The sequence below is a fragment of the Hyperoodon ampullatus genome, assembly GCF_949752795.1.
Source record: "Hyperoodon ampullatus genome assembly, chromosome: 12".
Taxonomy (NCBI): Eukaryota; Metazoa; Chordata; class Mammalia; order Artiodactyla; family Ziphiidae; genus Hyperoodon; species Hyperoodon ampullatus.
The window spans coordinates 4,163,027-4,190,681 of NC_136925.1; the positions used below are offsets into that span (position 1 = coordinate 4,163,027).

The window sequence follows — 27,655 nt, forward strand, 5'->3', positions numbered from 1 at the left end:
TTAAACATTTGTGCATAAACTTTCCCTCTATTTTTAGGGTAATTTTCTTGGTATCCGGCAATGGAATTATCAGATCAAAGGTTAAAAGCATAATTAAAGTTTTAATATATTTTGCCAACTTTTTTCCCAGTATTTTCTTGACAGCCATTCTGGAAGCATTGAGTGTTGAGAAATCTGTGATAATTTGATAGGTTTAAAAATGGTATCTGAGGTTGAATGTTATTACGTGCCTATAGTTTGTATTGCTTGCTGTGGGTCTTAACATGTATTTTCCCATTTATCTTTGGACTTCATATTTTTCTTATGGCATGATATGAGGTATTTATTGTTAAGGGTGGTAATCATTTTTCTGTTATATTGCAAATTTTTTCATCAAGTGCTTTAATTTGATTAATTTTTTTACATACTTTCAGTTTTACATTTTTATGCAATTTTAGATATTTTTCTTTGGTTTTGTTAGCAGTCTTGTCCTTTACCACCATCCCCCCACACCCCACCCCACCCCCCAAAAAAGAAAGAAATTGGTGATTTGATCATAATTCACCTGTTAAAAATCAGCACTTGTGTTTATTTTAAATCTTAAGATTCAAGGGAGTCAAATGCAGTTAACATTTATTCAGAAGCAAGTATATGTCAGGTACTTTACATGTTCTCTATCTAGGCTATGACAGTTTGTCTTTTCTCCAAATACTGTAAACAACTGTGTGAAAATATAGATGAATTAAATTACAGCCTCTTTTAAAAATTATAAGCAGTATATTATTTTGCTTTTAGTATATTTCATTGTAATTAACTGTAGAAATCTATTTCATGAAATATGATGAGTTTCCTTCCCCCTTCCTTAATTGTAGGGGAAAAAGTGTATTTTCTGGTCCCTCCTGTGAATTGTGGACCACAGATAACAGAGAGAAAACAAATTGCACATACATGAATATTATCCCCAGGATCTGAAGACTCTAAAAAATGCTCTTCAGGATTGCCATGGATTTTTCTGAAGAAAAGAATCCGTGAAATTATGTGAATAGAGGCCATTTTTCAAAGCCATGGGGGAAAGAGAAAGAAGTCCAGATACTGGTGAAGAAAGTAAGGCAGGCAGACAATATTACTCTTACTGTTCATCTGACTTTGGAGCTACACCACAGTCTTCTGGCCCGTCATCGCCGGTCCATCCCTCCTCACCTGCAAGTATTAAGGGAAAAAATCCTAAAAATCAAATTTCAGACAGCCAAGTGCATCATCAAGGTAAGCATCCTTTAAAAAAGTCCAGTAGATCTAGAATATTCATTTTGAATGCTTAAGGAAAACATGTATGAATGAAACTCTTCTATTAATATGTATATGGATATGTGCATGGAAATGGGATGATTTACATTTAGAATAGGATATATTTTTATAAATGTTGCTTATGGTACTGTGTATTATCCTTTGTTATATTCAAAGTCATACAGTATACCAAAGAAAGAACCATAACTGAGGCGTCTCATTTTGTTTTCTCTTGTTCCTAAATAAATGATTATCTTGGAGTTTGTGAGGTACTGTAAAGGCAAAAAAAAAAAAAAAAAAAAAAAATCACAAAACATGTGGACCTTCCTTTATCTTCAATTTCAAAAAGTAGTGAAAAGCATTGATTTAAAGTGGTTAAGGGGCATTTTTATAGATTGAGTAAAATTACTTTCCCTACTTATTACAAAAGTTCAAATTCAGCCTAGAATTGGAATTTGGGACTTGGGTCCACCAGTCTGTTTTCTGTTAAGCTGTGTTATAATGGAAACAACATAAATCATTAGAAATAATTTTTCTTATTAAAATGTTACTAGTCTGGAACTAGTTATTATATATTTGACTAGATAATGTTCTAGAAATCTCTTCTTCATCTTAATAAATAGCTGGTCAAGAAAACCCTGATGTACTTAGTAACAAAATATGTAAGGACTATGAGTATATCATAGAAAAGTAAGCTAAGGTAAATGAGGTTTTATAATATATGTTAATAAATACAGCACAATATAACAGCAGTAGCTTAGAATGGTAAGACTGCAAGGCAGGGAGTGGTAAGTTTGGGAGATGAAAAGGAAAACAGGGGCAAGGCAATGAAACACCTGGAATCTTGTGTTAAGATATTGACTGTTTCTGTACAGGAGAATAGTTAGCTATTGAAAAGTTTTAATCAGGAGTTTGATTAAATTTGCCTTTACAGATTTTTACTTTGAAAAGTAACATTTGCTTTTTTAAAATCTGCAAAGAATGTATGTTCCTTTTGAAAGCAGCCCTCTCATGGATCCCTGATCTAGCTTCCCAGGGATGTTGATACTTTTAACAATTTGGGTGCATTTTCTTCTTCTGTTTGTTTGTCTGTTTGTTTGTCCTGCAAGTACAATGCTGCAGGTTTCTTAGTCTCTTCCTCCAAATCTGTCTCAGTGCAGTTTTCTTGTTTTGATTTTGTGGCTGAGAGCATGATCTGGTATTAAACTTTTGCTATATAATTAAGAACAAACAGACCTTAGGGTTGAACCTTAGAAAATGACTATTTATTCCCAAGAAATCATTTACATACCTCGGGAATTACTGGCAAGAATACTTTAATTTTTCACTCATTACCCAGAAGCAGTTTAGGAGACTACCCAATTAAGGAGTCAGAACTTCTTACGCCTTATCTTATTTAAGAAGATAATTGAGAAAAAGCTATGAGAAACAGTTCTAATATCACCCAGAAAAATTTCAGTTATTGTCTTCAATCTGACTTATACTGTTTTTTGCTTTGCATTATCTTTTGAATTAAAATCTGTGGTAATTTGTCTACCTTAGATCAAACGACATAACCAAACTGATAACTTTCCTTGAACACTAAGTTAATTCCTTTTGGTTTAAGTCACAATCATCAGTGTAGACTAAATTAAGGAAAGAACAAATGTGATTTAAAAAGCATCTTTAACACTTGAATTTGTGGAATTTCATGTTTGATAACATATTCTTCCTTCCTCCTTTTAAATTTTCAGCATGCTTTATTATTTTTAAAAGTAAAATTTGTGCTCTATCAGAAGTTGTATGATAATAAAATTTAATAATTAGTTTATACATCTTTGTGTATTACATATTACATACTTATTCTATTTCTTGTTTTATCAGTAATATAAACACTGAGTTTTTGGTAGATGCATAGTTTATCTTTGTTACATGTTTTTTAAATGAGTCATACCGTAATTTTAACACCTAACGGAAGGAAAAAAGCAGTTATTTGCCCACCCTCTTTTTGGTGGTGACTTAACAAGGGGGAGATGAAGAATGATATACACAATAATAAGTCATCTTTGTTCTGACTCTTATTAGCCCTGTATCTCATCGTGATAGTTTTAAAAATGAAAGCAGTAGATGAACGCTGAGAAATATTTTTGAGTTCTGGTTAAGTGTACTTTGTAGATGTACTAATAGAATATGCTAAAAATCAATGTTCAGGTTTTTAGGATGTCAAAAGTTGGTTGTGGAAGCCCTTTCTGTCTGGCTAAATTGTTGAATAAAATATTAGTGGAAAATTTTTATCCTGATTCATATAATATCTAGGCTTTAACTTTTCAAATTAAGTTTCCATTTGTATGAAGTCTTGTTTGCTGAGCAATATAATTTTATACATAAAAATCAGAGATTTGGAATGATTAACATTCATCCTTATGTACAGTCATTTTTATGTATACAGTTTCTGTCACTCCAAGAGCTGAATACATATTCTATAATAGCATATAGATACTAAAACTCTGTTAATTCAGTATGTTAGGAAAGAAAGAGAATTGAAATGATGGGTGCTCCAATTTAAAATTGGAGCAATCTCTCCAATGGAAATATAATGCAAGTCACAAATGAAAGCCGCATATGCAATTTTTTACTGCCACATTTAAAAAGAAAAGCAGGTGGAATTAATTTTAATAATATATTTTATTTATTCCAACATATCCAAAATATTATCATTTCTAAATATAGTTAATATAAAACATAGTGTGTGGAATATTTGGCATTCCTTTTTTTTTTTAAACTAAGTGTTTGAAATCTGGTATGTATTTCACACTTAACGGGGTATCTCAGTTTGGACCACCCACATTTCAAGTTTCTCAGTAGGCACATGTGGCTAGTGACTACTATATTGGATAGCATAGTTTCAGAGTTACTAGTAGGTTTTCCCTCATTTCTTTTTATTACCACTTCCTTTCATATATTCAAGCATTTATAGAGCTGGAATCCCAAATCAGTTACACATTCAAAATAGCTTCTATAAAACTTCCATCTCTTTAATGAAACTTTATAGTGTTAAATTGTAAATATTACTCTTACCCTTGTTTACACAATGAAATCAGGATATCCATGGCTGGTAAAATGGGTAGGGAAACATTGGATTTTCTAGTTTTTCTTCATTTTTTTTCCCTCTGGAATGCATTTCCTTCTTGAAAAAACGCAGTCACCTTGGAGATGAACGTTCGTTATTCTCAAGTGCGGCGGACTTCCAAGTGCCTCTTTAAAGGGCAGGTGCTCTGTATATGGAGGCTGAAGTTTAATGAACTTATAGTAAAAAAAAAAAAAAAAAAAAAAAATTCCAAATTTTTGTGAAATATTGTGATTAATGTGTATCAAGTAACTTTAAAGATTTCACATGCTTGTATTTTTTAGGGTGGAGTTTTTTGTTTATCTTGTTCTTAAATTATGCCAGATGTCTTTGATTCGAACATCACACAAAAGAAAGCCTCTGAGAAAGCATTTAGAATCACACCTGTACTGCTAAAGTGTTTTCTGTTTCCAATCACTGGTACCTGGGATTAAGTTTTTGTCACTGACAGAGAATATTTGTGGAGAACTTTCTGTTTTACATGCAAACTTCCGTTAATCCTCACAACAACAAATGAGTTGTTATCCTCATTCTGTGGGTAGGAAAAATAGACCTGGAAAAGGTTTAAGTTGAATTGCTCAAGGATTTATTAAGTGGTAAACCTGAGTCCCAAATCTTCTTGCTGTCATCCTCTTTCCCCAAATAAAGATTTCTAACTAATTTTTAAAAACTCATACATTTCCACATTTTAAATAATGATCCCAAATATCTTGGCACAAACGACGTGAATATCACAGTATTTTGTACAGTATTTATTAGGCACCATGCTAGTGCTGATGGTGCCTGTGTTCAAATGCTGGCTGGCTATCTTATCTGTAAAGTTAAAAATGGTAAAATAATTCCCTATAAACTATGGGGATATTATTTGGCTGGATCAGAATATGATTCTTGAACTTTCTTAAAAGATTTCAAACCTTTCTTAATAAAACCATTATATTAAGAGCTCTAAGTAAAACCTGATATTTAATTAAACGTTGTAAAATCATTTTTTAAGGAAACAAAATAACAAAAGAATGTTGTGGATCCACTTGTGTTAGGATGAGTAAATAATACTACATCTGGTACAGCTTTCACTTTACATTATTACTGTTTCTTTTTTAGTCCCTAGGAAACCAAGCCCTAAGGGTCTACCAAACAGAAGGGGAGTCCGAGTGGGATTTCGCTCCCAGAGCCTCAGTAGGGTGCCACTTCGGAAAGATACTGATCTTGTTACAAAACGGGTTCTTTCTGCAAGACTGCTAAAAATCAATGAATTGCAGAATGAAGTAACTGAACTCCAGGTCAAGTTAGCTGAGCTGCTAAAAGAAAATAAGGCTTTGAAAAGTCTTCAGTATAGGCAGGAGAAAGCTCTGAATAAGTTTGAAGATACAGAAAATGAAATCTCACAACTTATTGCTCGTCATAACAATGAGATTACAGCACTCAAAGAACGCTTAAGAAAATCTCAAGAGAAAGAACGGGCAACTGAGAAAAAGGTGAAAGATGCAGAAGGTGAACTATTTAGGACAAAATTTTCCTTACAGAAACTGAAAAAGATCTCTGAAGCTAGACACCTACCTGAACGAAATGATTTAGCAAAGAAACTCGTTTCAGCAGAGTTAAAATTAGATGACACTGAGAGAAGAATTAAGGTAAAATTTCTGCAGTTTCTAATTGTGCTGTTTTGTGTTATTCTTCATTGGGCATTTAATATGCTCTTTTAAGACTGCTTATTGCAGTTCCACATTGCTTGGAAATGAAAACTATTTTTTTGGTATTATCTTTCTGAGTAAGAGATTAGGAAAAACTTAAGATTTTATCTTTAAGAGCAAGATGTAAAAGATTGTATACATTAATGGGCCACATGTTAATGGATATTTAATTCCATGGATCTTAGCCATTTGGGGGAAATATACTATTTGATTATGTGATTGTTTCTCTAAAATTGAAAATGATACTATAAGAGCTGTAGTGTATAAACTTGACATTTTGGGGCCATTGTGTAAGAAATGCCACATGAATAATACTTTCTGTTTTTATTTCTTCGAACATTTGTGAAAGATATATTTTGGGACAGGGTGTGCCTCTACTTCCCCAAATAACTGATGTGAGAGGTGGGTGGAATGATGTTGAGGTAATAGTCTGAGAATACAGCAGATCGTATAAAAGTATTGTTTTCTTATAATTAGAGAGGAAAAGAGTACTACCCCATGACTGTTATATGGAAAACTTATATTAGATGCTACCTGTGAGATACACACACACACACACACACACACACACACACACAGCACCACATTTCAGTGGATGTTTAATTCCATGGATCTTAGTCACTTGCGGAAAATATACTATTTGATTTGCTGTGTGTGTGTGTGTGTGTGTGTGTGTGTATGTGTATGTGTGTGTGTGTGTGTGTGTGTGTGTGTGTGTGTATCAAACAGAAGCCCTGAGTCAGGGCTTAGAATTACTTAGAATTGACAAAGTAGTTTGGAAAGCAAAGGTAGGGAAAAAGTATGAGGATAATGCCTGCTGTGAGAGCTCTCTGAGCAAGGGCAAGTCAGAACTATAAATAAACTAGCTTTCTGCAGTGTATTAATTAGATGTTTTTAGTACATGGTATGATAATAGTACTTCTTAGTCTGTATAATATGCCAGGCTCAACCTACCAATGCCATGCCCAGAGACAGTGGCTTATTAAATGGAGTGTATATCAGTGACCAGAAGAAGTGCCTAGCTTATTCTCCAAAATTAGCAATCATTAACTTCTGTTTCAGTGCACAGAAGATATCTTATTGTATAGTTTCCACCAGTGATCAACTCGAACTTCAGAACAACATATGAAAACTTTTTTTTTTAAGGACCATTTACCTATGTAGTGGGGTGAGGGTAGGGATGGAAGCAACTATTGTCATAAACAAATAGCTGACACTTTAATTATTTTTAAAGGGAAGTATAAAATGTGCCACATAATGGATTTTAAAATTAGGAACCAAGAGCACAGAATGCTAATTAATAAGTATGGTTGAAAACAACCCACACCTCTGTGCGTGTTTGTATAAAACTAGAGAGAACACGGAGTTGCAGTACGCACACGCGCACACACACACACATATACACATACTGCAGTTCTCTCTTATAGCCAGTTATGAAGGGGGTTGATGGAGTGGTAGAGGAGGGAAGAGAAAGAAGGAAGAGAGGAAAAATGGAATAAGTCTGTGGTTTCTGAGTTGTAGATGGAGTTGAACTATGTGGCCACCCACTTGAGAGCATGAAAATCAGTCATCTGTGATGATAAGTCTTTGAAATACTTGTTAACTGTATAGTGTCCTCAATTCTTACTTTTTTTTCTTAGTGGAGTTAAGAAATTTAAAAAAACTTTATTTTTGGTTAATTGTAGGTTGACATGAAGTTTTAACAACATTATGTAGAGAGATCGCATATACTCTTCATCCAGTTTCCCCAGTGGTAACATATAGCATACCTAGAATATAATATTGCAGTTAGGAAATTGGTAGTAATACATTGATACAACTCATCAACCTTATTCATATTTCACCAGTTTTACCTGGACTTGTTTGTGTGTGTGTGTGTGTATTTAGTTCTATGCAATTTTATCACATGTGTAGATTCATGTGACCATCACCGTGGTCAAGATGCAGAACAGTTCCATCACAGGGAACTTGTGTTACCAACTTATAGGCACAGTTACCTTCCTGCCTTCCCCAGCTCTCTGATCTGTGACATCCACTGATCTGTTCACCATTTCTATAATTTCATCATTTTAAGAATGTAATATAAATACTGGAATCATACAGTATTTAACCTTTTGTGGTTGGCAGATTTCACTTTTTCCCTTGAGCTCCATCCAAGTTGTTGCATATATCAATAACTTGTTCCTTTTTTTATTCCCAAGTAGTATTCCATGGCATGGATATACAACAGAGTGTTATGGTATATCCTGTTAAAGGGCATCTGGATTGTTTGCAGTTTTTAGCTATTACCTAATAAAGCTGTTATAACCATTCATGTACAGATTTTTGAGTGAACATAAATTTTCATTTCTCTGGAATACATGCGTGAAAGTATACTTGATGGATTGTACGATAAGCACAGGTTTTGTAAGAAACCGCCTTTCTCTTTTGTAGAGCAGCAGTACCATTTTACATTTTTACCAGCGATGTATAAGTGATCCACTTTCTCCACATCCTTGCCAGCATTTGGTGTTATCACTTTTTAAAATTTTAGCCATTCTTACAGGTTTTTAGCACTATCTCTTGGCTTTAACTTGCATTATTCCTAATGGCTAATGATGTTAAACATCTTTTTATATGCTTATTTGCCATCAGAAGATCCTATTCATTTTGTTTGTTTTTTGCCTATATTTCTAATTGGATTGTTTGTGCTTTTACTGTTGATTTTTGATAGTTCTTTGTATATATACTAAATGCAGGTTCTTTGTCAGATACGTGGTTTGCAAATATTTTCTCCCAGTTTGTAGCTTGTCTTTTCATCCTCTTCACAGGGTCTTTCAGAAGAAAGGTTTTAAATTTTGATGTGGTCTAGTTTATCAGATTTTTCTTTCATGGATTGTGCTTTTTAGTGTCAAGTTAAGAATTCTTTGCTATCCCTGGCACCCTTTGTAGCTCCAAAGATTTTCTACTGTATTTTTATCCAAAAGCTTTATGGTTTTATGTTTTATTTTAAAGTCCGTGATTCATTTTGAGTTAATTTTTGTGTAAGTTGTGAGGTTTAGGTCGAGGTTCTTTTTTTTTTTTTTCCACCTTTTAGTGCCCAGTTGCTCTAGTACCATTTGTTGAAAAGGCTGTTCTTCCTCCACTGAATCTGGCACCTTTGTCAAAAATCAGTTGGGCATATTTTTGTGGGTCTATTTCTGGATTCTTTATTCTACTGATGTATGTGCCTATCCGTCTACCGATAGCACACTCTCCTCATTACAGGCTACATAGTAAACCGTATATATATGATTATGGTAGAGGGATTCATCTCATGTTATGCTTTGTCTTTAAAATTTTACCTATTTTAGCTACTCTGGGTCCTCTGCCTTTCCAAATGAACTTTAGAATAAACTTGTCTCTGTCTACCAACACCTTCCTGAGATTTTGGTAAGAATTGCATTAAACATGGATCAATTTGTAGAGAACTGACATCCTTATTATGTTGAATCTTTCTATTCTTGAACACAGTATATTTCTCAATTTACTTAGGTCATCTTTGATTTCTTTCATCATCATTTTTTAATTTTCCGGATTCAGATCTAAACAGGTTTTGTTAGATTTATACCTAAATATTTCATCTTGTTTGGAGCAACTGTAAATAGTCTCAGTTCTTTCTGGATGAGAAGATTACTTTTGAACTTTTATTTTCAAATATCAAACTAATTTTTATTGCAAAAATCATTTTCACAAGGGGTTATGACTATTTAATGTACATAAAGGAATGGCTTAGCTTTAGAAGTTTACTCTCAAGTTTCAGGAATGTTGAGTTTATTAGCTCCAAGCCTCAAAGTTTGTTTGGGAGATGTACACTGCTTCATTTCTGTTGTAAATTATATTGGAATCAACATTTAATATGTTATTATGAACCTACTCTCAAATCAATCTCAAGTCAGCTGTCATATCAAACTAGCTCTCTTATGAATGGAGGAGCCTCTGCAACCCACCTGAGGGTAATTATTCTCTACTTTTTAGCTTACCTTTTCATACTTCCTAAAATTTTCATACTTCCTAAAGTTTTCTTTTTGAAAGAAAATTATCTTTCATAATCTCAGTAATCAATCCAGAATTCAAAATATTTACTATTGAGTGTCTTAATTTAGTGTGAAATTTAGCTTTTGTTTTCATGCCTCATTCAGTTTTTCAAATTTTATTTAACACTAAGTTAATCTTTTTTCTTCAGACTCAGTACCACTGACTTTAAGGGTAAGGGAGGAATCTAGGAGCTCAATTGTGGTGTTTCACTTTGCAAATTAACTAAAACCTGAGAAAGTCCCGAGTGTCCCTTGAAATTGCAGTAAAATCCTAGTATTGCTGTCTTTAAGTTTTGTGCTATTCTTTACTAAGGATGACTATCTGTACAGTGATTTTTGTTTTTGCGCGGTGTAGCTTTTTATTTTAGGAATATGTCCTTAAGCTGGAGTTTGTGACAGGCAACTTCATTTGTTTATAGATTGCCTTATCCCAGAAAGGATTTCAGGCCACAATTCTTATTCCCCTTGTGTTACATTTTCTTCCTATGGGAGGGAAAAAAAAAAGCATTCTTCAAGGTTACCTCTAAATAGTTGAGCTGTGAAAAACTTCCCTCGTACCCTCTGTAAGTTGGATACAAGTTTATTTTGTTAGTTGATGGAAGTGACAGAATGCATAGTCTGAATAATTTAAGAGTACAGTGGTTTAGAAGGGGACACATGGTTAGACAAACAACCTTTTAAAATATGAGTAGGAACAATCATTCACCCATAGCAGTTGTTTTTCACCAACCTTGTGCCACGTGGTCTGCCGGATCCTGGGCCATATACCAGGAATGAAGAGCTGCTTGGTAGGGTGAAATTTGTTGAGCTCTGTACAAAGGTACAGACAGCTAAATCAGACTACATGTTTATTTCTTTATTTAGCGTTGGCTTTATACCTTCATTTAGGCTTTTACTTCAATAACTTTATTGAGTAGGGTCCTATCAAAGTAGCAGCACCAGTTAAATATGTTTATTTTAATATTAATAGCTATATATATTAATATTTAAATAAAACTGCAACAAATTGTAAAAAAGCTGCAAAAAACTTAAAGAGCTAACATTTGCAGCAGTAAAATATTGTTAGTTATATAATGCAGCGATTCTCAAATTTTTTGGTCTGAAGACCCTTTTATACTCTTAAAAATTCTTGCAGATCCCCCCCACCATTACCACAGGAGCTTTTGTTTATATGGCTATTGATATTTACCATATTAGAAATTAAAATTGAGAACATTCAAAAATATTTCTTTATTTAAAATAAATAATAACTCACTAAATGGTATCATGAAATCTTTTAATGAAAAATATCTATTTTCTAAACCCAAAATAAATTGCGACAAGAGTGGCATCATTTTATTGATATATATTTGCAAATTTCTTCAGTGTCATACTTAATAGAGGACAGCTGGGTCCTCATAGCTGCTTCTGCATTCAATCTGTTGCAATATGTTGTTACGGTTGATAAATAAAAGAAAATTCAGCCTCACGCAGATGTCTATAGGAGTTAGAAAATGGAGGAATATTTAAAAGCTTTTCAGATAACTGGATATTCTTTGATACTACATCAAAACTTAGTAAGTGGTGTTCTCAAAGGTTTGTTGCAATGTGGAATCTAAAACCATATCGAAGAATTTTTTGCACTCTGTCGCCTTAAAATCCATCGGTCTCCTTTGAATGAATGTTTTACCCATGAATGATTTTGTAATATCATGGATTAGTCATTTGGAAAATGTTCATTATTTGGAAAATGTTCGTTCATTGCATTAGGCACACTTTCCAAATATTGACGTTTCGTTATATAATATCACATGTTATATAGCCTTTGGAAAGCTCCATCGTACATTCATGACAGTGAGTGAAAATAGCAAATAATATTGTATTATAAAGTAGTTCTGACCTTGCAAACTCCCGAAAGTGTCTCAGAGACCTTTAGGGGTCCCTGCACCACTCTTGAGGATCACTGATTGAATATCAGTGGTTCTTTGTTAGCAACTTCATTAGCGATTCCCCCAGTTTGCAGTTTCTATTAATGACTGCCAAACTGCACCATTGTTTACTGGGCCTGGAACTGTCCTCCAGTAGCAGCTGAAGGTAAAGGCACCGATTCTGTCCTGTCCCTCATAAGAAAGCCTTACAGCTGGGGTTGCATTCCTGATCTCAGGATGCAGTAGCAGATTAGTCAGAGATATGATCAACAGTCTGTCATAAAGCAAATATCATGAATTGCTAACTATCATAAGAATCCTTAATCACTAAATGGGAAGTTATCTATTAAGTTTTGTGAAAAGATCATAAATGTAATAGCATACACATAATTATTAAAAATACTCCAGTAAGCTGTAGGGCACACATTTAATACGTTAAAAAATCCAACTCTATTTTAACATTAAATTGGCACAGAGTGAATTACCTTGTCAGAAAAATATAATGAAACTTAACAAGGCTTTCTCTCCCTTTTTAGAAATTTCTGAAGATTTGGGGGAATGATTTGAGTAGCCTGAATATCATAGAGCTCTAAAAGGAAGCTTGAATAGACTTCTTTTTCTTTTGATAGTTTTTCTTGTAACAGATTGGCATTCAAATTCCCTTGGCCCTAGAGCTGCCCTCAAGTAGGTATTGTTTCTTGTTGATAAAAAAATAATATTGTCTTCCACTGTAAATCATTTTCAAAAGTAAGAATTGATTCAGCTTTGTCTTCCCTTACCCTTCCTAGTTTATTCAGAATGAGAATTGAGCTGTGTAGTGTTGGCCAGGTAGATTCCTTTTCCTGTTTCTTTCCTTGCCATACCTTACTCTAGTGGCTAGGTCTCTGCTCTAAATGTTTTTTTGCCCTTTCACCCTCCAGAAACCCAAATCCAGAAGGCCTGCCTTTGCCTCACCTACCTGCTTTGTTTCTTAAAAAAAAAAAAAAAAGCTAATGAGGACAGAGTAATGGAGGTCAGAGCAGGAGCTCAGCTCGGCTTTTGCCCTGTTCTGATGTTGTGCAGCCCTCTTAATGCCCAGATTTTGTTTGCTTTGTTTGCAGAATTAAATGATTCTGAGGCCCCTCTCAGTTCTGAAATCTGAATCAGAGTCTAAATCATGTTTTTAAACCTTTCATGTGTCAAAAGTATTTTTAGCATGGTAAACCATATTTATTAAAAATATTAAGTCCTTATTAGGCTTATTATTGAAGTTGGAGAAATGAAAGATTTCTAATGTTGAAAAAAGGAACTGATTGTGAAATAAAATAGCATTCTTTGAGATCCTTAATTGGCTAGATTTTATTATATTATTTACAAAATTTTTATAATTTTTGGTGGAAGAAGATTTACAGTGAAATTATGAGATCTATGATTGAAGGGTAAAGTTTAAAACCATTGCAGAGAATAAATTTGATAGGGTCCTTAGAAACTACCCATTTAGGTAGAACAATTATTACAGCAATTTTGTGTTAATATTTAAAGTAAAAACCTTCTATCGAAAAAGTAATAGAAGTACTAAAAAAAGTACCTAAAAATTCAAATAATACAGAGAGGTATACAGTGAAACATCAGTACCCCTCTATGCTATCCTTTGTAGGCCTCTTCTCAAGAAGTAATCACTGTTAAGAAATGGTCTTTACATGCAAAGCTCATACATGTATATGTATGTCCCTTTTTTTACTCTCTAACTACAAATGAAAGTGTACCATACACATTGCTTAATATGTGTTTTTTTCACTGAAAGTATATTTTGGTGTTCTTTACATATCATTGTGGATGTATATGTAATATATATGCATGTACACTCACATACACATATATTAAATCTGCCTCCTTTTATTTTTCAGGTTTTATTGAGATATAATTGACATGTATTACTGTATACATTTAATATGTACAGCAAAATAGTTTGACTTACATATATTGTGAAATGAGTATTGCAACAAGTTTAGTTAGCCTCCATCATCTCATAGATACAATAAAAAGAAAAAAAGGTTTTTTTGTTTGTTTGTTTTGCTTTTGGTAATGAGCACCCTTTGGATTTGCTCTCTTAAACAACTGTCATATATATTCTACAGCAGTGTTACCTATAGTCATCACGCTATTCATGCATCATATGCCTAGTACTTACTTACTTTGTAACTGGGAGTTTGTACCTTTTGACGGCCTTCATCCAATTCTGCCACTCCCCCCCGCCCCACCTCCACTTCTGGTAACCACAAAGCCGATCTCATTTTCTGTGAGTTTTTTTTTTTTTAAGATCATTTATACACACACATACACACACCCCACAACTTCTTTATCCATTGATGAATAATGGACATCAGTGGATACTAAGGTTGTTTTCATGTCTTGGGTATTATAAATATATGCCACTATGAACATGGGGTGCAGATATCTTTTTGAGTTAGCGTTTTCACTTCCTTAGGATATATTCCTAGAAATAGAATTGCTGTATCATATAGTAGCTCTATTTTTAATTTTTTGAGGATCTTCCATACTGTTTCCCATAGTGGCTGTACCAGTTTACAGTCCTACTAACAGTGCACAGGGGTTTCCTTTTCTCCACATCCTCACTAACATGTGTTGTCTCAATTTTTGATGATGGTCATTCTAACAGATGTGAGGTGATAACTCGTTGTAGTTTTGATTTGCATTTCTCTAATGACTAGTGATGTTGAGCATCTTTTCATGTACCTGTTTGCCTTTCATTTATCTTCTTTGAAAAAAAGTGTATTAATGTCTTTTGCCTGTTTATTTATTTATTTATTTATTTATTTTAATTTTTTTTTTTTGCGGTACGCAGGCCTCTCACTGTTGTGACCTCTCCCGTTGCGGAGCACACTCTTCAGTCTTCGGACACGCAGGCTCAGCGGCCATGGCTCACGGGCCTAGCCGCTCCGCGGCATGTGGGATCTTCCTGGACTGGGGCACAAACCTGTGTCCCCTGCATTGGCAGGCGGACTCTCAACCACTGTGCCACCAGGGAAGCCCCTGCCTGTTTTTTTAATTGGATTATTTGTGTTTTTTGCTATTGAGTTGAATGAGTTCTTTATATATTTTGGATATTATTCTCTTATTGCATATATTTTTTCCCATTCCGTAGGTTGTCTTTTCACTTGGTTGTTTCCTTTGCTGTGCAGAAACTTTTTAGTTTGATGTAGTGTCACTTGTTTATTTTTTACTTTGCTGCTGTGCTTTAGGTGTCATATCCAAAGAATTATTGCCAACACCCATATCAAGGAGCTTATTTTCAATGTTTTCTTCTAGGGGTTTCATGGTTTCGGGTCTTACATTTAAGTCTTTAATCCATTTCAAGTTAATTTTTGTGAGTGGTGTAATATAGGGGTCTAGTTTCTTTCTTTTATATGTGAATATCCAGTTATCTCAGCGCCATTTGTTGGAGGGACTGTCTTTTCTCCACTGAGTATTTTTGACTCCCTTGTCAAATATTAGTTTTGACTGTGTGTGCTTGGGTTTACTTCTGGGCTGTCAATACTGTTCCATTGATCTCTTTGTTTTTATGTCACTACTGTACTGTTCTAATTACTATAGCTTTATAGAATTAACGGGAAGTCAGGATGTGTGTGATGCCTCCTGCTTTTTGTCCTTCTTCTTGAGGATTGCTTTGGCTATTTGGGGTCTTTTGCCATTCATTATAAATTTTAGGATTTTTTTTCTGCTTCTGTAAAAAAAAAAAAAATGCCACTGGAATCTTGATAGGCATTGCATTGAATCAGTAGATGGCTTTGGGTAAGTGTGGACAATTTTAACATATTAATTCATCCAATCCATGAACACTGGATACCTTTCCATTTACTTATATCTTCTTTGATTTCTTTATCAGTATCTTGTAACTTTCGGAGAAGAGATGTTTCACTTCTTTGGTTAAGTTTATTCCTAAGTATTTTATTGTTTTGATGCTATTGTAAATGGGATTATTTTCTTTCTTTTTCAGCTAATTTGTTAGTGTATAGAAATGCTACTGATTTTTTGTATGTTAATTTTGTATCCTGTAACTTTGCTGAATTCAGTGAATAGATCTAACGGTTTTTTGGCTGAAGTCTTTAGGATTTTCTATATATAAAATCATGTCATCAGCAAATAGAGACAGTTTTACTTCTTCCTTTCTAATTTGGATGCTTTTTTTTTTTAAAAGAAGATGTTGGGGTAGGAGTTTATTAATTAATTAATTAATTTTTGCTGTCTTGGGTCTTCGTTTCTGTGCGAGGGCTATCTCTAGTTGTGGCAGGCGGGGGCCACTCTTCATCACGGTGTGCGGGCCTCTCACTATCATGGCCTCTCTTGTTGTGGAGCACAGGCTCCAGACGCGCAGGCTCAGTAGTTGTGGCTCATGGGCCTAGTTGCTCCACGGCATGTGGGATCCTCCCAGACCAGGGCTCGAACCCGTGTCCCCTACATTAGCAGGCAGATTCTCAACCACTGTGCCACCAGGGAAGCCCTTGGATGCCTTTTATTTTTTTCTTGCCTGATTGCTCCGGCTAGGACTTGCATTACTATATTGAATAGGAGTGGTGAGAGCGAGCATCCTTGTCTTATTCCTGATCTTAGAGAAAAAGTTTCAAGCTTTCACCATTGAGTATCATGTTAGTAGTGGGCTTGTCATACATGGCCTTTATTATGTTGAGGAATAATTCTTGTAATTTGTTAAGAGTTTTTATCAAGAAAAAATGTTGAATTTTCTCAATTCCTTTTTTTGCATCTATTGAGATGAACATATGATTTTTTTCTTTCCTTCTATTAATGTGGTATATCACATTTATTGATTTGCATGTATTGAACCATCTTTGCATCCCAGCTATAAATCTCACCTAATCATGGTGAATGTTCCTTTTAATATGGGGCTGATTTTGTTCTACGTCTACTAGTATTTCATTGAGAATTTTTGCATCTGTGTTCACAAGGGATATTGATCTATAGTTTTATTTTCTGGTACTGTTCTTTTCTGTCTTTAGTATTAGGGTGATGCTGGCCTTGTAAAATGAGCTTGGGAATGTTCCCTCTGCTTTGATTTTTTGAAAGAGTTTGATGTTTGGCAAACTTCACTGGTGAAGCCATCTGGGTTGTGTGCTTTTCTTCATTGGAAGTTTGGTTACTGATTCAATCTCCTTACTAGTAATCGGTCTATTCAGACTTGTCTCTTCTTCAATCAGTCTTGGTAGTTTTTGGTTTTTGTTTTTGTTTTTTATAATTGGAGTATAGTTGCTGTACAGTATAAGTTACAGGTGTACAATATAGTGATTCAAAATTTTTAAAGGTTATTCTCCATTTATAGTTATTATAAAATATTGGCTATATTCCCCAGGTAGTACAGTGTACAGTATATCCTTGTAGCTTATATTATTCCTAATACGTTGTATCTCTTAATCCCCTACGCTCATAATGCCCCTCTCCCTTCTCTCTCCCCACTGGTAACCGCTAGTTTGTTCTCTATATCTGTGAATCTGCAGTTTTTTTTGGTTATATTCACTAGTTTATTGTATTTTTTATATTCACTAGTTTGTTGTATTTTTTAGATCCCACATATAAGTGATACCATACAGTATTTGTCTTTGTCTGACTTACTTCACTTATCATAATGCCCTCAAAGTCTATCCATGTTGCTTCAAATGGCAAAATTTCATTCTTTTTTATGTCTGAGTAGTATTCCATTGTGTGTGTGTGTGTGTGTGTGTGAAGAAGATGTGGTATATGTATATATTCATCTGTTGATGGACACTTAGGTTGCTTCCATATCTTGGCAGTTGTAAATACTGCTATGAACATTGGGGTGCATGTATCTTTTTGAATTAGTGTTCTTGTTTTTTTCAGATATATACCCAGGAGTGGAATTGCTGGGTCATATGGTAGTCATATGGTAGTTTCGACTTCAGACTATACTACAAAGCTACAGTAATCAAAACAGTATGGTACTGGCACAAAAACAGACACATAGATCAATGGGACAGAATAGAGAGCCCAGAAATAAACCTACAGATTATGGTCAATTAATCTGTGTCAAAGTAGGCAAAATGTACAATGGAGAAAAGAGAGTCTCTTCAGTAAGTGGTGCTTGGAAAACTGAACAGCTACATGTAAAAGTGTGAAATCAGAACATTCTCTAACACTATATATTGATTTAAAAAACTCAAAATAGATTAAAGACCTAAATATAAGAATGTTTACTATAGAACTCCTAGAGGAAAACACAGGCAGAACATTCTTTGACATAACTCGTAGCAATATTTTTTTTGGATCTGTCTCCTAAAGCAAAAGAAATAAAAGCAAAAATAAGCAAATGGGACCTAAATAAATTTAAAGCTTTTTCACAGCAAAGGAAACCATCTACAAAATGAAAAGACAGCATACTGAGTGGGAGAAAGTTTTTGCAAATGGTATGACCAATAAGGGGTTAGTTAATATCCAATCTATGGAAACAGCTCACAGAACTCAACATGAAAAAAAACAAACAACCTGATTAAAAAATGAGCAGAAGAACTGAATAGACATTTTTCCAAAGGAGAAATGCAGATGGCCAACAGGCACATGAAAAGATGCTCACATCACTAATCATTAGAGAAATGCAAATTGAAACCACAATGAGATATCACCTCACACCTGTCAGAATGGCTGTCGTCAAAAATAACACAAATAACAAATGTTGGCAAGGATGTGGAGAAAAGGGAATACTCATACACTGTTGGTGGGAGTGTAACTTGGGGCAGCCACTGTGGAAAACAGTATGGAGGTTTCTCTAAAAATAGAACTAGCAGGCTTGGTAGTTTGTATGTTTCTAAGAATTGGTACATTTTCTAGATTGTCCAGTTTGTTGGTATATAGTTGTTCATAGTAGCCTCTTAGGAGTCTTTGTATGTCTGTGATATCAGTTGTAATGTCTCTTTTTTCATACAGTTTTGTTAATTTGGATCCTCTCTTTTCCTTGGTTAGTCTAGCTAAAGGTTTATCAATTTTATCTTTTCAAAGAACCAAGTCTTAGTTTGGTTAATCTTTTCTATTGTTTTCCTGTTCTCTACTTCATTTATTTCTGCTCTAATCTTCATTATTTCCTTTCTCTGCTAACTTTGGGCTCAGTTTGTTCTTTTTCTAGTTATTTTAGCCATAGAGTTATGTTGTTTATTGAGATTTTTCTTGCTTCTTAATGTCAGCATTTATTGCTCTGAACTTCTATTTTAGAACTGCTTTTGGGGCGTCCTGTAAGTTTTGGTATGGTGTGTTTCCATTTTTGTTTGTCTTGATACTTTTAAATTTCCTCTTTAGTTTTTCTTTGATCCGTTAGTTGTTCAGGAGAATGTTATTTAATTTTCATGTTTTGTGAATTTCCCAGTTTTCTTCTTGTTATATTGATTTCTGATTTCATACCATTGTCAGAGAAGATCCTTGGTATGATTTCAGTCTTCTTGAATTTGCTAAGACTTGTTTTGTGGCCTAGCATGTGGTCTGCCCTAGCATGTGGTCTTCCATGTGTGCTTGAGGAGAATGTGCATTCTGCTGTTGTCAGATAGAATGTTCTGTGTATGTCTGTTAGGTCCATTTGGTCTGTAGTACTGTTCAAATCTGTGGGCTTCTTACTGATTTTCTGTCTGGATGATCTGTCTGTTGAAAGTGCATTATTAAAGTCCCTAACTATTATTATATTGATGTTTATTTCTCCTTTTACTTAGGTGCTCTGATGTTGGGTGCATAAATATTTACAGCTGATAAATCTTTTTGGTGTATTGACCCTTTTTCATTATATTATGACCTTCTTTGTCTTTTTTTTTTTTACGATAATGACCTTGAATTTATTTTAAAAAAATTACAATAAGCTACAAGTATCAAAGAAGTGAAGTTATCTGCAGTAGTCTATATAGGAGCTCTTTGGACTTTCTTCTATTATGCTAAAATAGTGGTGCTTTTAGGATTTACATTATTGTACTCTCCAATACAAAATATGGGGCATGTTAAAATATACAGTACACCATTTTCATACATGTACAACATTGGTGGATGAAAACTGTCTCTTAGCAGTAATACTGGATTGTAGCCTCTGGTTTTACCAGCTGCATACTCTAGGACTACCGTATAAGTAAAAATCTCTCTGGTGATACTGGAAAGTGATTAGAATGTGCAAACTGATGTAGTTTTTTTTTTTTTTCACCATTTTTAGTTTAAAGGCTATTTTGTCTGATATAAGTATAGCTCTCCTTGTTGGTTTTTTTTTTTACATCTTTATTGGAGTATAATTGCTTTACAGTGGTGTGTTAGTTTCTGTTTTATAACAAAGTGAATCAGTTATACATATACATATGTTTCCGTATCTCTTCCCTCTTGCGTCTCCCACCCTCCTTATCCCACCCCTCTAGATGGTCACAAAGCACAGAGCTGATCTCCCTGTGCTATGCAGCTGCTTCCCACTACCTATCTATTTTACCTTTGATAGTGTATATATGTCCATGCCACTCTCTTACTTTATCACAGCTTACCCTTCCCCCTCCCCATATCCTCAAGTCCATTCTCTAGTAGGTCTGTGTCTTTATTCCCGTCTCACCCCTTGGTTCTTCATGACTTTTTTTTTCCTTAGATTCCATATATATGTGTTAGCATACGGTATTTGTCTTTCTATTTCTGATTTACTTCACTCTGTATGACAGACTCCAGGTCCATCCACCTCACTACAAATAACGCCATGTCATTTCTTTCTATGGCTGAGTAATATTCCATTGTATATATGTGCCACATCTTCTTTATCCATTCATCCAATGATGGACACTTAGGTTGCTTCCATGTCCTGGCTATTGTAAATAGAGCTGCAATGAACATTTTGGTACACGACTCTTTTTGAATTATGGTTTTCTCAGGGTATATGCCCAGTAGTGGGATTGCTGGGTCGTATGGTAGTTCTATTTTTACTTTTTAAGGAACCTCCATACTGTTCTCCATAGTGGCTGTATCAATTTACATTCCCACCAGCAGTGCAAGAGGGTTCCCTTTTCTCCACACCCTCTCCAGCACTTATTGTTTGTAGATTTTTTTGATGATGGCCATTCTAACCAGTGTGAGATGATATCTCATTGTAGTTTTGATTTGCATTTCTCTAATGATTAATGCTGTTGAGCATTCTTTCATGTGTTTGTTTGCAATCTGTATATCTTCTTTGGAGAAATGTCTATTTAGGTCTTCTGCCCATTTTTGTATTGGGTTGTTTGTTTTTTTGTTATTGAGCTGCATGAGCTGCTTGTAAATTTTGGAGATTAATCCTTTGTCAGTTGCTTCATTTGCAAATATTTTCTCCCATTCTGAGGGTTGCCTTTTGGTCTTGTTTATGGTTTCCTTTGCTGTGCAAAAGCTTTTAAGTTCCATTAGGTCCCATTTGTTTTTTATTTCCATTTCTCTAGGAAGTGGGTCAAAAAGGATCTTGCTGTGATTTATGTCATAGAGTGTTCTGCCTATGTTTTCCTCTAAGAGTTTGATAGTTTCTGGCTTACATTTAGGTCTTTAATCCATTTTGAGCTTTTTTTGTGTATGGTGTTAGGGAGTGTTTTAATCTTATACTTTTACATGTACCTGTCCAGTTGTCCCAGCACCACTTATTGAAGAGGCTGTCCTTTCTCCACTGTACATCCTGCCTCCTTTATCAAAGATAAGGTGACCATATGTGCATTGGTTTATCTCTGGGCTTTCTATCCTATTCCATTGATCTATCTTTCTGTTTTTGTGCCAGTACCATACTGTCTTGATTACTGTAGCTTTGTAGTATAGTCTGAAGTCAGGGAGCCTGATTCCTCCGCTCTGTTTTTCGTTCTCAAGATTGCTTTGGCTATTCGGAGTCTTTTCTGTTTTCATACAAATTGTGAAATTTTTTGTTCTAGTTCTGTGAAAAATGCCAGTGGTAGTTTGATAGGGATTGCATTGAATCTGTAGATTGCTTTGGATAGTAGAGTCATTTTCACAGTGTTGATTCTTCCAATCCAAGAACGTGGTATATCTCTCCATCTATTTGTATCTTTAATTTCTTTCATCAGTGTCTTATAATTTTCTGCATACAGGTCTTTTGTCTCCTTAGGTAGGTTTATTCCTAGATATTTTATTCTTTTTGTTGCAATGGTAAATGGGAGTGTTTTCTTAATTTCACTTTCAGATTTTTCATCATTAGTGTATAGGAATGCAAGAGATTTCTGTGCATTAATTTTGTATCCTGCTACTTTACCAAATTCATTGATTAGCTCTAGTAGTTTTCTGGTGGCAACTTTAGGATTCTCTATGTATAGTATCATGTCATCTGCAAACAGTGACAGCTTTACTTCTTCTTTTCTGATTTGGATTCCTTTTACTTCCTTTTCCTCCCTGATTGCTGTGGCTAACACCTCCAAAACTGTTGAATAGGAGTGGTGAGAGTGGGCAACCTTGTCTTGTTCCTGATCTTAGTGGAAATGCTTTCAGTTTTTCACCATTGAGGATGATGTTGCCTGTGGGTTTGTCATATATGGCCTTTATTATGTTGAGGAAAGTTCCCTCTATGCCTACTTTCTGCAGGGTTTTTATCATAAATGGGTGTTGAATTTTGTCGAAAGCTTTCTCTGCATCTATTGAGATGATCATATGGTTTTTCTCCTTCAGTTTGTTAATATGGTGTATCACATTGATTGATTTGTATATATTGAGGAATCCTTGCATTCCTGGGATAAACCCCACTTGATCATGGTGTATGATCCTTTTAATGTGCTGTTGGATTCTGTTTGCTGGTGTTTTGTTGAGGATTTTTTGCATCTATGTTCATCAGTGATATTGGCCTGTAGTTTTCTTTCTTTGTGACATCCTTGTCTGGTTTTGGTATCAGGGTGATGGTGGCCTCGTAGAATGAGTTTGGGAGTGTTCCTCCCTCTGCTATATTTTGGAAGAGTTTGAGAAGGATAGGTGTTAGCTCTTCTCTAAATGCTTGATAGAATTCACCTGTGAAGCCATCTGGTCCTGGGCTTTTGTTTGTTGGAAGATTTTTTATCACAGTTTCAATTTCAGTGCTTGTGATTGGTGTGTTCATATTTTCTATTTCTTCCTGATTCAGTCTTGGCAGGTTGTGCATTTCTAAGAATTTGTCCATTTCTTCCAGGTTGTCCATTTTATTGGCATAGAGTTGCTTGTAGTAATCCCTCATGATCTTTTGTATCTCTGCAGTGTCAGTTGTTACTTGTCCTTTTTCATTTCTAATTCTATTGATTTGAGCCTTCTCCCTTTTTTTCTTGATGAGTCTGGCTAATGGTTTATCAATTTTGTTTATCTTCTCAAAGAAACAGCCTTTAGTTTTATTGATCTTTGCTGTCGTTTCTTTCATTTCTTTTTCATTTATTTCTGATCTGATCTTTATGATTCCTTTCCTTCTGCTAACTTTGGGGTTTTTTTGTTCTTCTTTCTCTAATTGCTTTAGGTGCAATGTTAGCTTGTTTATTCGAGATGTTTCCTGTTTCTTAAGGTAGGATTATATTGTTATAAACTTCCCTCTTAGAACTGCTTTTGCTGCATCCCATATGTTTTGGTTTGTCGAGTCTCCATTGTCATTTGTTTCTAGGTATTTTTTGATTTCCTCTTTGATTTCTTCAGTGATCCCTTCGTTGTTAAGTAGTGTATTGTTTAGCCTCCATGTGTTTGTATTTTTTACAGATCTTTTCCTGTAATTGATAGCTAGTCTCATAGAGTTGTAGTCGGAAAAGATACTTGATACAATTTCAGTTTTGTTAAATTTACCAAGGCTTGATTTGTGACCCAAGATATGAGCTGTCCTGGAGAGTGTTCCATGAGCACTTGAGAAAAATGTGTATTCTGTTGTTTTTGGATGGATTGTCCTATAAATATCAATTAAGTCCATGTTGTTTAATGTAGCATTTAAAGCTTGTGTTTCCTTATTTATTTTCATTTTGGATGATCTGTCCATTGGTGAAAATGGGGTGTTAAAGTCTCCTACTATGAATGTGTTACTGTCGATTTCCCCTTTTATGGCTGTTAGTATTTGCCTTATGTATTGAGGTGCTCCTATGTTGGTGCGCAAATATTTACAATTGTTACATCTTCTTGGATTATTCCCTTGATCATTATTTAGTGTCCTTCTTTGTCTCTTCTAATAGTCTTTATTTTAAAGTCTATTTTGTCTGATATGAGAATTGCTATTCCAGCTTTCTTTTGATTTCCTTTTTCATGGAATATCTTTCTCCATCCCCTCACTTTCAATCTGTATGTGTCTCTAGGTCTGAAGTGGGTCTCTTGTAGACAGCATATATATGGGTCTTGTTTTTGTATTCAGTCAGCCAGTCTGTGTCTTTCAGTGGGAGCATTTAATCCATTTACATTTAAGGTAATTATCGATATGTATGTTTCTATTCCCATTTTCTTAATTGTTTTGAGTTTGTTATTGTAGGTCTTTTCCTTCTCTTGTGTTTCCTGCCTAGAGAAGTTCCTTTAGCATTTGTTGTACAGCTGGTTTGGTGATGCTGAACTCTCTCAGCTTTTGCTTGTCTGTAAAGGTTTTAATTTCTCCATCAAATCTGAATGAGATCCTTGCTGGGTAGAGTAATCTTGGTTGTAGGTTTTTCTTCTTCATCACTTTAAATATGTCCTGCCAGTCCCTTCTGGCTTGCAGAGTTTCTGCTGAAAGATCAGCTGTTAACCTTATGGGGATTCCCTTGTGTGTTATTTGTTGTTTTTCCCTTGCTGCTTTTAATATGTTTTCTTTGTACTTAATTTTTGACAGTTTGATTAATATGGGTCTTGGCAAGTTTCTCCTTGGATTTATCCTGTATGGGACTCTCTGTGCTTCCTGGACTTGATTAACTATTTCCTTTCTCATAGTAGGGAAGATTTTAACTATAATCTCTTCAGATATTTTCTCAGTCCCTTTCTTTTTCTCTTCTTCTTCTGGGACCCCTATAATTCGAATGTTGGTGTGTCTAATGTTGTCCCAGAGGTCTCTAAGAGTGTCCTCAGTTCTTTTCATTCTTTTTTCTTTATTCTGCTCTGCAGTAGTTATTTCCACTATTTTATCTTCCACCTCACTTATCCGTTCTTCTGCCTCAGTTATTCTGCTATTGATCCCTTCTAGAGTATTTTTTTTTTTTTTTTTTTGTGGTACGTGGGCCTCTCACTGTTGCGGCCTCTCCTGCTGTGGAGCGCAGGCTCAGCGGCCATGGCTCACGGGCCTAGCTGCTCCGCGGCATGTGGGATCTTCCCGGACCGGGGCATGAACCCGTGTCCCCTGCATCGGCAGGCGGACTCTCAACCACTGCGCCACCAGGGAAGCCCCTTCTAGAGTATTTTTAATTTCATTTATTGTGTTGTTCATCATTGCTTGTTTCCTCTTTAATTCTTTTAGGTCCTTGTTAAATGTTTCTTGCATTTTCTCTATTTCCAAGATTTTGGATCATCTTTACTATCCTCATTCTGAATTCTTTTTCAGGTAGACTGCCTATTTCCTCTTCATTTGTTAGGTCTGGTGGGTTATTATCTTGCTCCTTCATCTGCTGTGTGTTTTTCTGTCTTCTCATTTTGCTTATCTTACTGTGTTTGGGGGTCTCCTTTTTGCAGGCTACAGGTTCATAGTTCCCATTGTTTTTGGTGTCTGTCCCCAGTGGCTAAAGTTGGTTCAGTGGGTTGTGTAGGCTTCCTGGTGGAGGGGACTAGTGCCTGTGTTCTGTTGGATGAGGCTGGATCTTGTCTTTCTGGTGGGCAGGTCCACGTCTGGTGGTGTGTTTTGGGGTGTCTGTGGCCTTATGATTTTAGGCAGCTTCTCTGCTAATGGGTGAAGTTGTGTTACTGTCTTTCTAGTTGTTTGGCATAGGGTGTCCAGCACTGTAGCTTGCTGGTCATTGAGTGAAGCTGAGTGTTGGTGTTGAGATGGAGATGTCTGGGAGATTTTCGCCATTTGATATCACGTGGAGCTGGGAGGTCTCTTGTGGACCAGTGTCCTGAAGTTGGCTCTCCCACCTCAGAGGCACAGCACTGACTCCTGGCTGCAGGACCAAGAGCCTTTCATCCACATGGCTCAGAATAAAAGGGAGAAAAAGTAGAAAGAAAGAAAGAAAGAAAGAAAGAGAGAGAGAGAGGGAGGGAGGGAGGAAGGAAGGAAGGAGATAAAATAAAGTTATTAAAATAGAAAATAAAAAAATTATTAAGAAAAGAAAATTTTTTAAGTATAAAAAATAAAAAAAAGGACAGAACCCTAGGACAAATGGTGAAAGCAAAGCTATACAGAGAAAATCTTACACAGAAGCATACACATACACACTCACAAAAAGAGGAAAAGGGGAAAGAAATAATAAATCAGGCTTCCCTGGTGGCACAGTAGTTGAGAGTCCGCCTGCCGACGCAGGGGACGCGGGTTTATGTCCTGGTCTGGGAGGGTCCCACATGCTGCGGAGCGGCTGGGCCCGCGGGCCTTGGCCGCTGGACCTGCGCGTCCGGAGCCTGTGCTCCGCAATGGGAGAGGCCACAGCAGTGAGAGGCTCGCACACTGCAAAAAAAAAAAAAGAAAAAAATAAGTCTTGCTCTCTGAGTCCACCTCCACAATTTGAGATGATTCATTGTCTATTCAGGTATTCCACAGATGCAGGGTACATCAAGTTGATTGTGGAGATTTAATCTGCTGTTCCTGAGGCTGCTGGGAGAGATTTCCCTTTCTCTTCTTTGTTTGCCCAGCTCCCGGGAAAGTTGTCCCTGGATCCCGGTACCCTGTTAGTGGCGGGCTGCATAGGCTTCCAGGAGGGGAGGTGTGGATAGTGACTTGTGCTCGCACAGAGGCTTCTTGGTGGCGGCAGGAGCAGCCTTAGCGTCTCATGCCCGTCTCTGGGGTCCGCGCTGTTAGCCGCAGCTCGCGCCCGTCTCTGGAGCTCGTTTAGGCGGCGCTCTGAATTCCCTCTCCTCGCGCACCAGGAAACAGAGGGAAGGAAAAGTCTCTTGCCTCTTCGGCAGCTCCAGAGTTTTCCCAGACTCCCTCCCGGCCAGCCGTGGCGCACTAGCCCCTTCAGGCTGTGTTCACGCCGCCAAACCCAGTCCTCTCTGCGCTCCGACCGAAGCCCGAGCCTCAGCTCCCAGCCCCGCCCGCCCCGGCGGCTGAGCAGACAAGCCTCTCGGGCTGGTGAGTGGCGGTCAGCACTGCTCCTCTGTGCGGGAATCTCTCCGCTTTGCCCTCCGCACCCCTGTGGCTGCGCTCTCCTCCGCGGCTCCGAAGCTTCCCCCCTCCGCCACCCGCAGTCTCCGCCCGCGAAGGGGCTCCTAGTGTGTGGAAACCTTTTCCTCCTTCACGGCTCCCTCCCACTGGTGCAGGTCCCGTCCCTATTCTTTTGTCTCTGTTTATTCTTTTTTCTTTTGTCCTACCCAGGGACGTGGGGAGCTACTTGCCTTTTGGGAGGTCTGAGGTCTTCTGCCAGCGTTCAGTAGGTGTTCTGTAGGAGTTGTTCCACGTGTAGATGTATTTCTGATGTATCTGTGGGGAGGAAGGTGTTCTCCACGTCTTACTCTTCTGCCATCTTCCCCCTGTCCCCTGCTTTGTTGTTGTTGTTGGTTTTTTTTTTGCAGTACGCAGGCCTCTCACTGTCGTGGACTCTCCCGCTG

The 27,655-nt window shown here is 36.2% G+C and overlaps 1 protein-coding gene across 1 annotated transcript in view; it reads left to right on the forward strand.

Moving 5' to 3' along the window:
- Positions 1 to 1,043: 1,043 nt before the first annotated feature.
- LCA5 (lebercilin LCA5) overlaps positions 1,044 to 27,655 on the forward strand; it is a gene marked incomplete at both ends in the record, with an annotated part of 58,326 nt that continues 31,714 nt past the window's right edge. Inside the window, 2 exons of the mRNA XM_079716758.1 lie at positions 1,044 to 1,242; positions 5,471 to 6,000. Coding sequence (XP_079572884.1) covers positions 1,044 to 1,242; positions 5,471 to 6,000 — 729 coding nt within the window. The remainder of the gene's footprint in view (positions 1,243 to 5,470; positions 6,001 to 27,655) is intronic.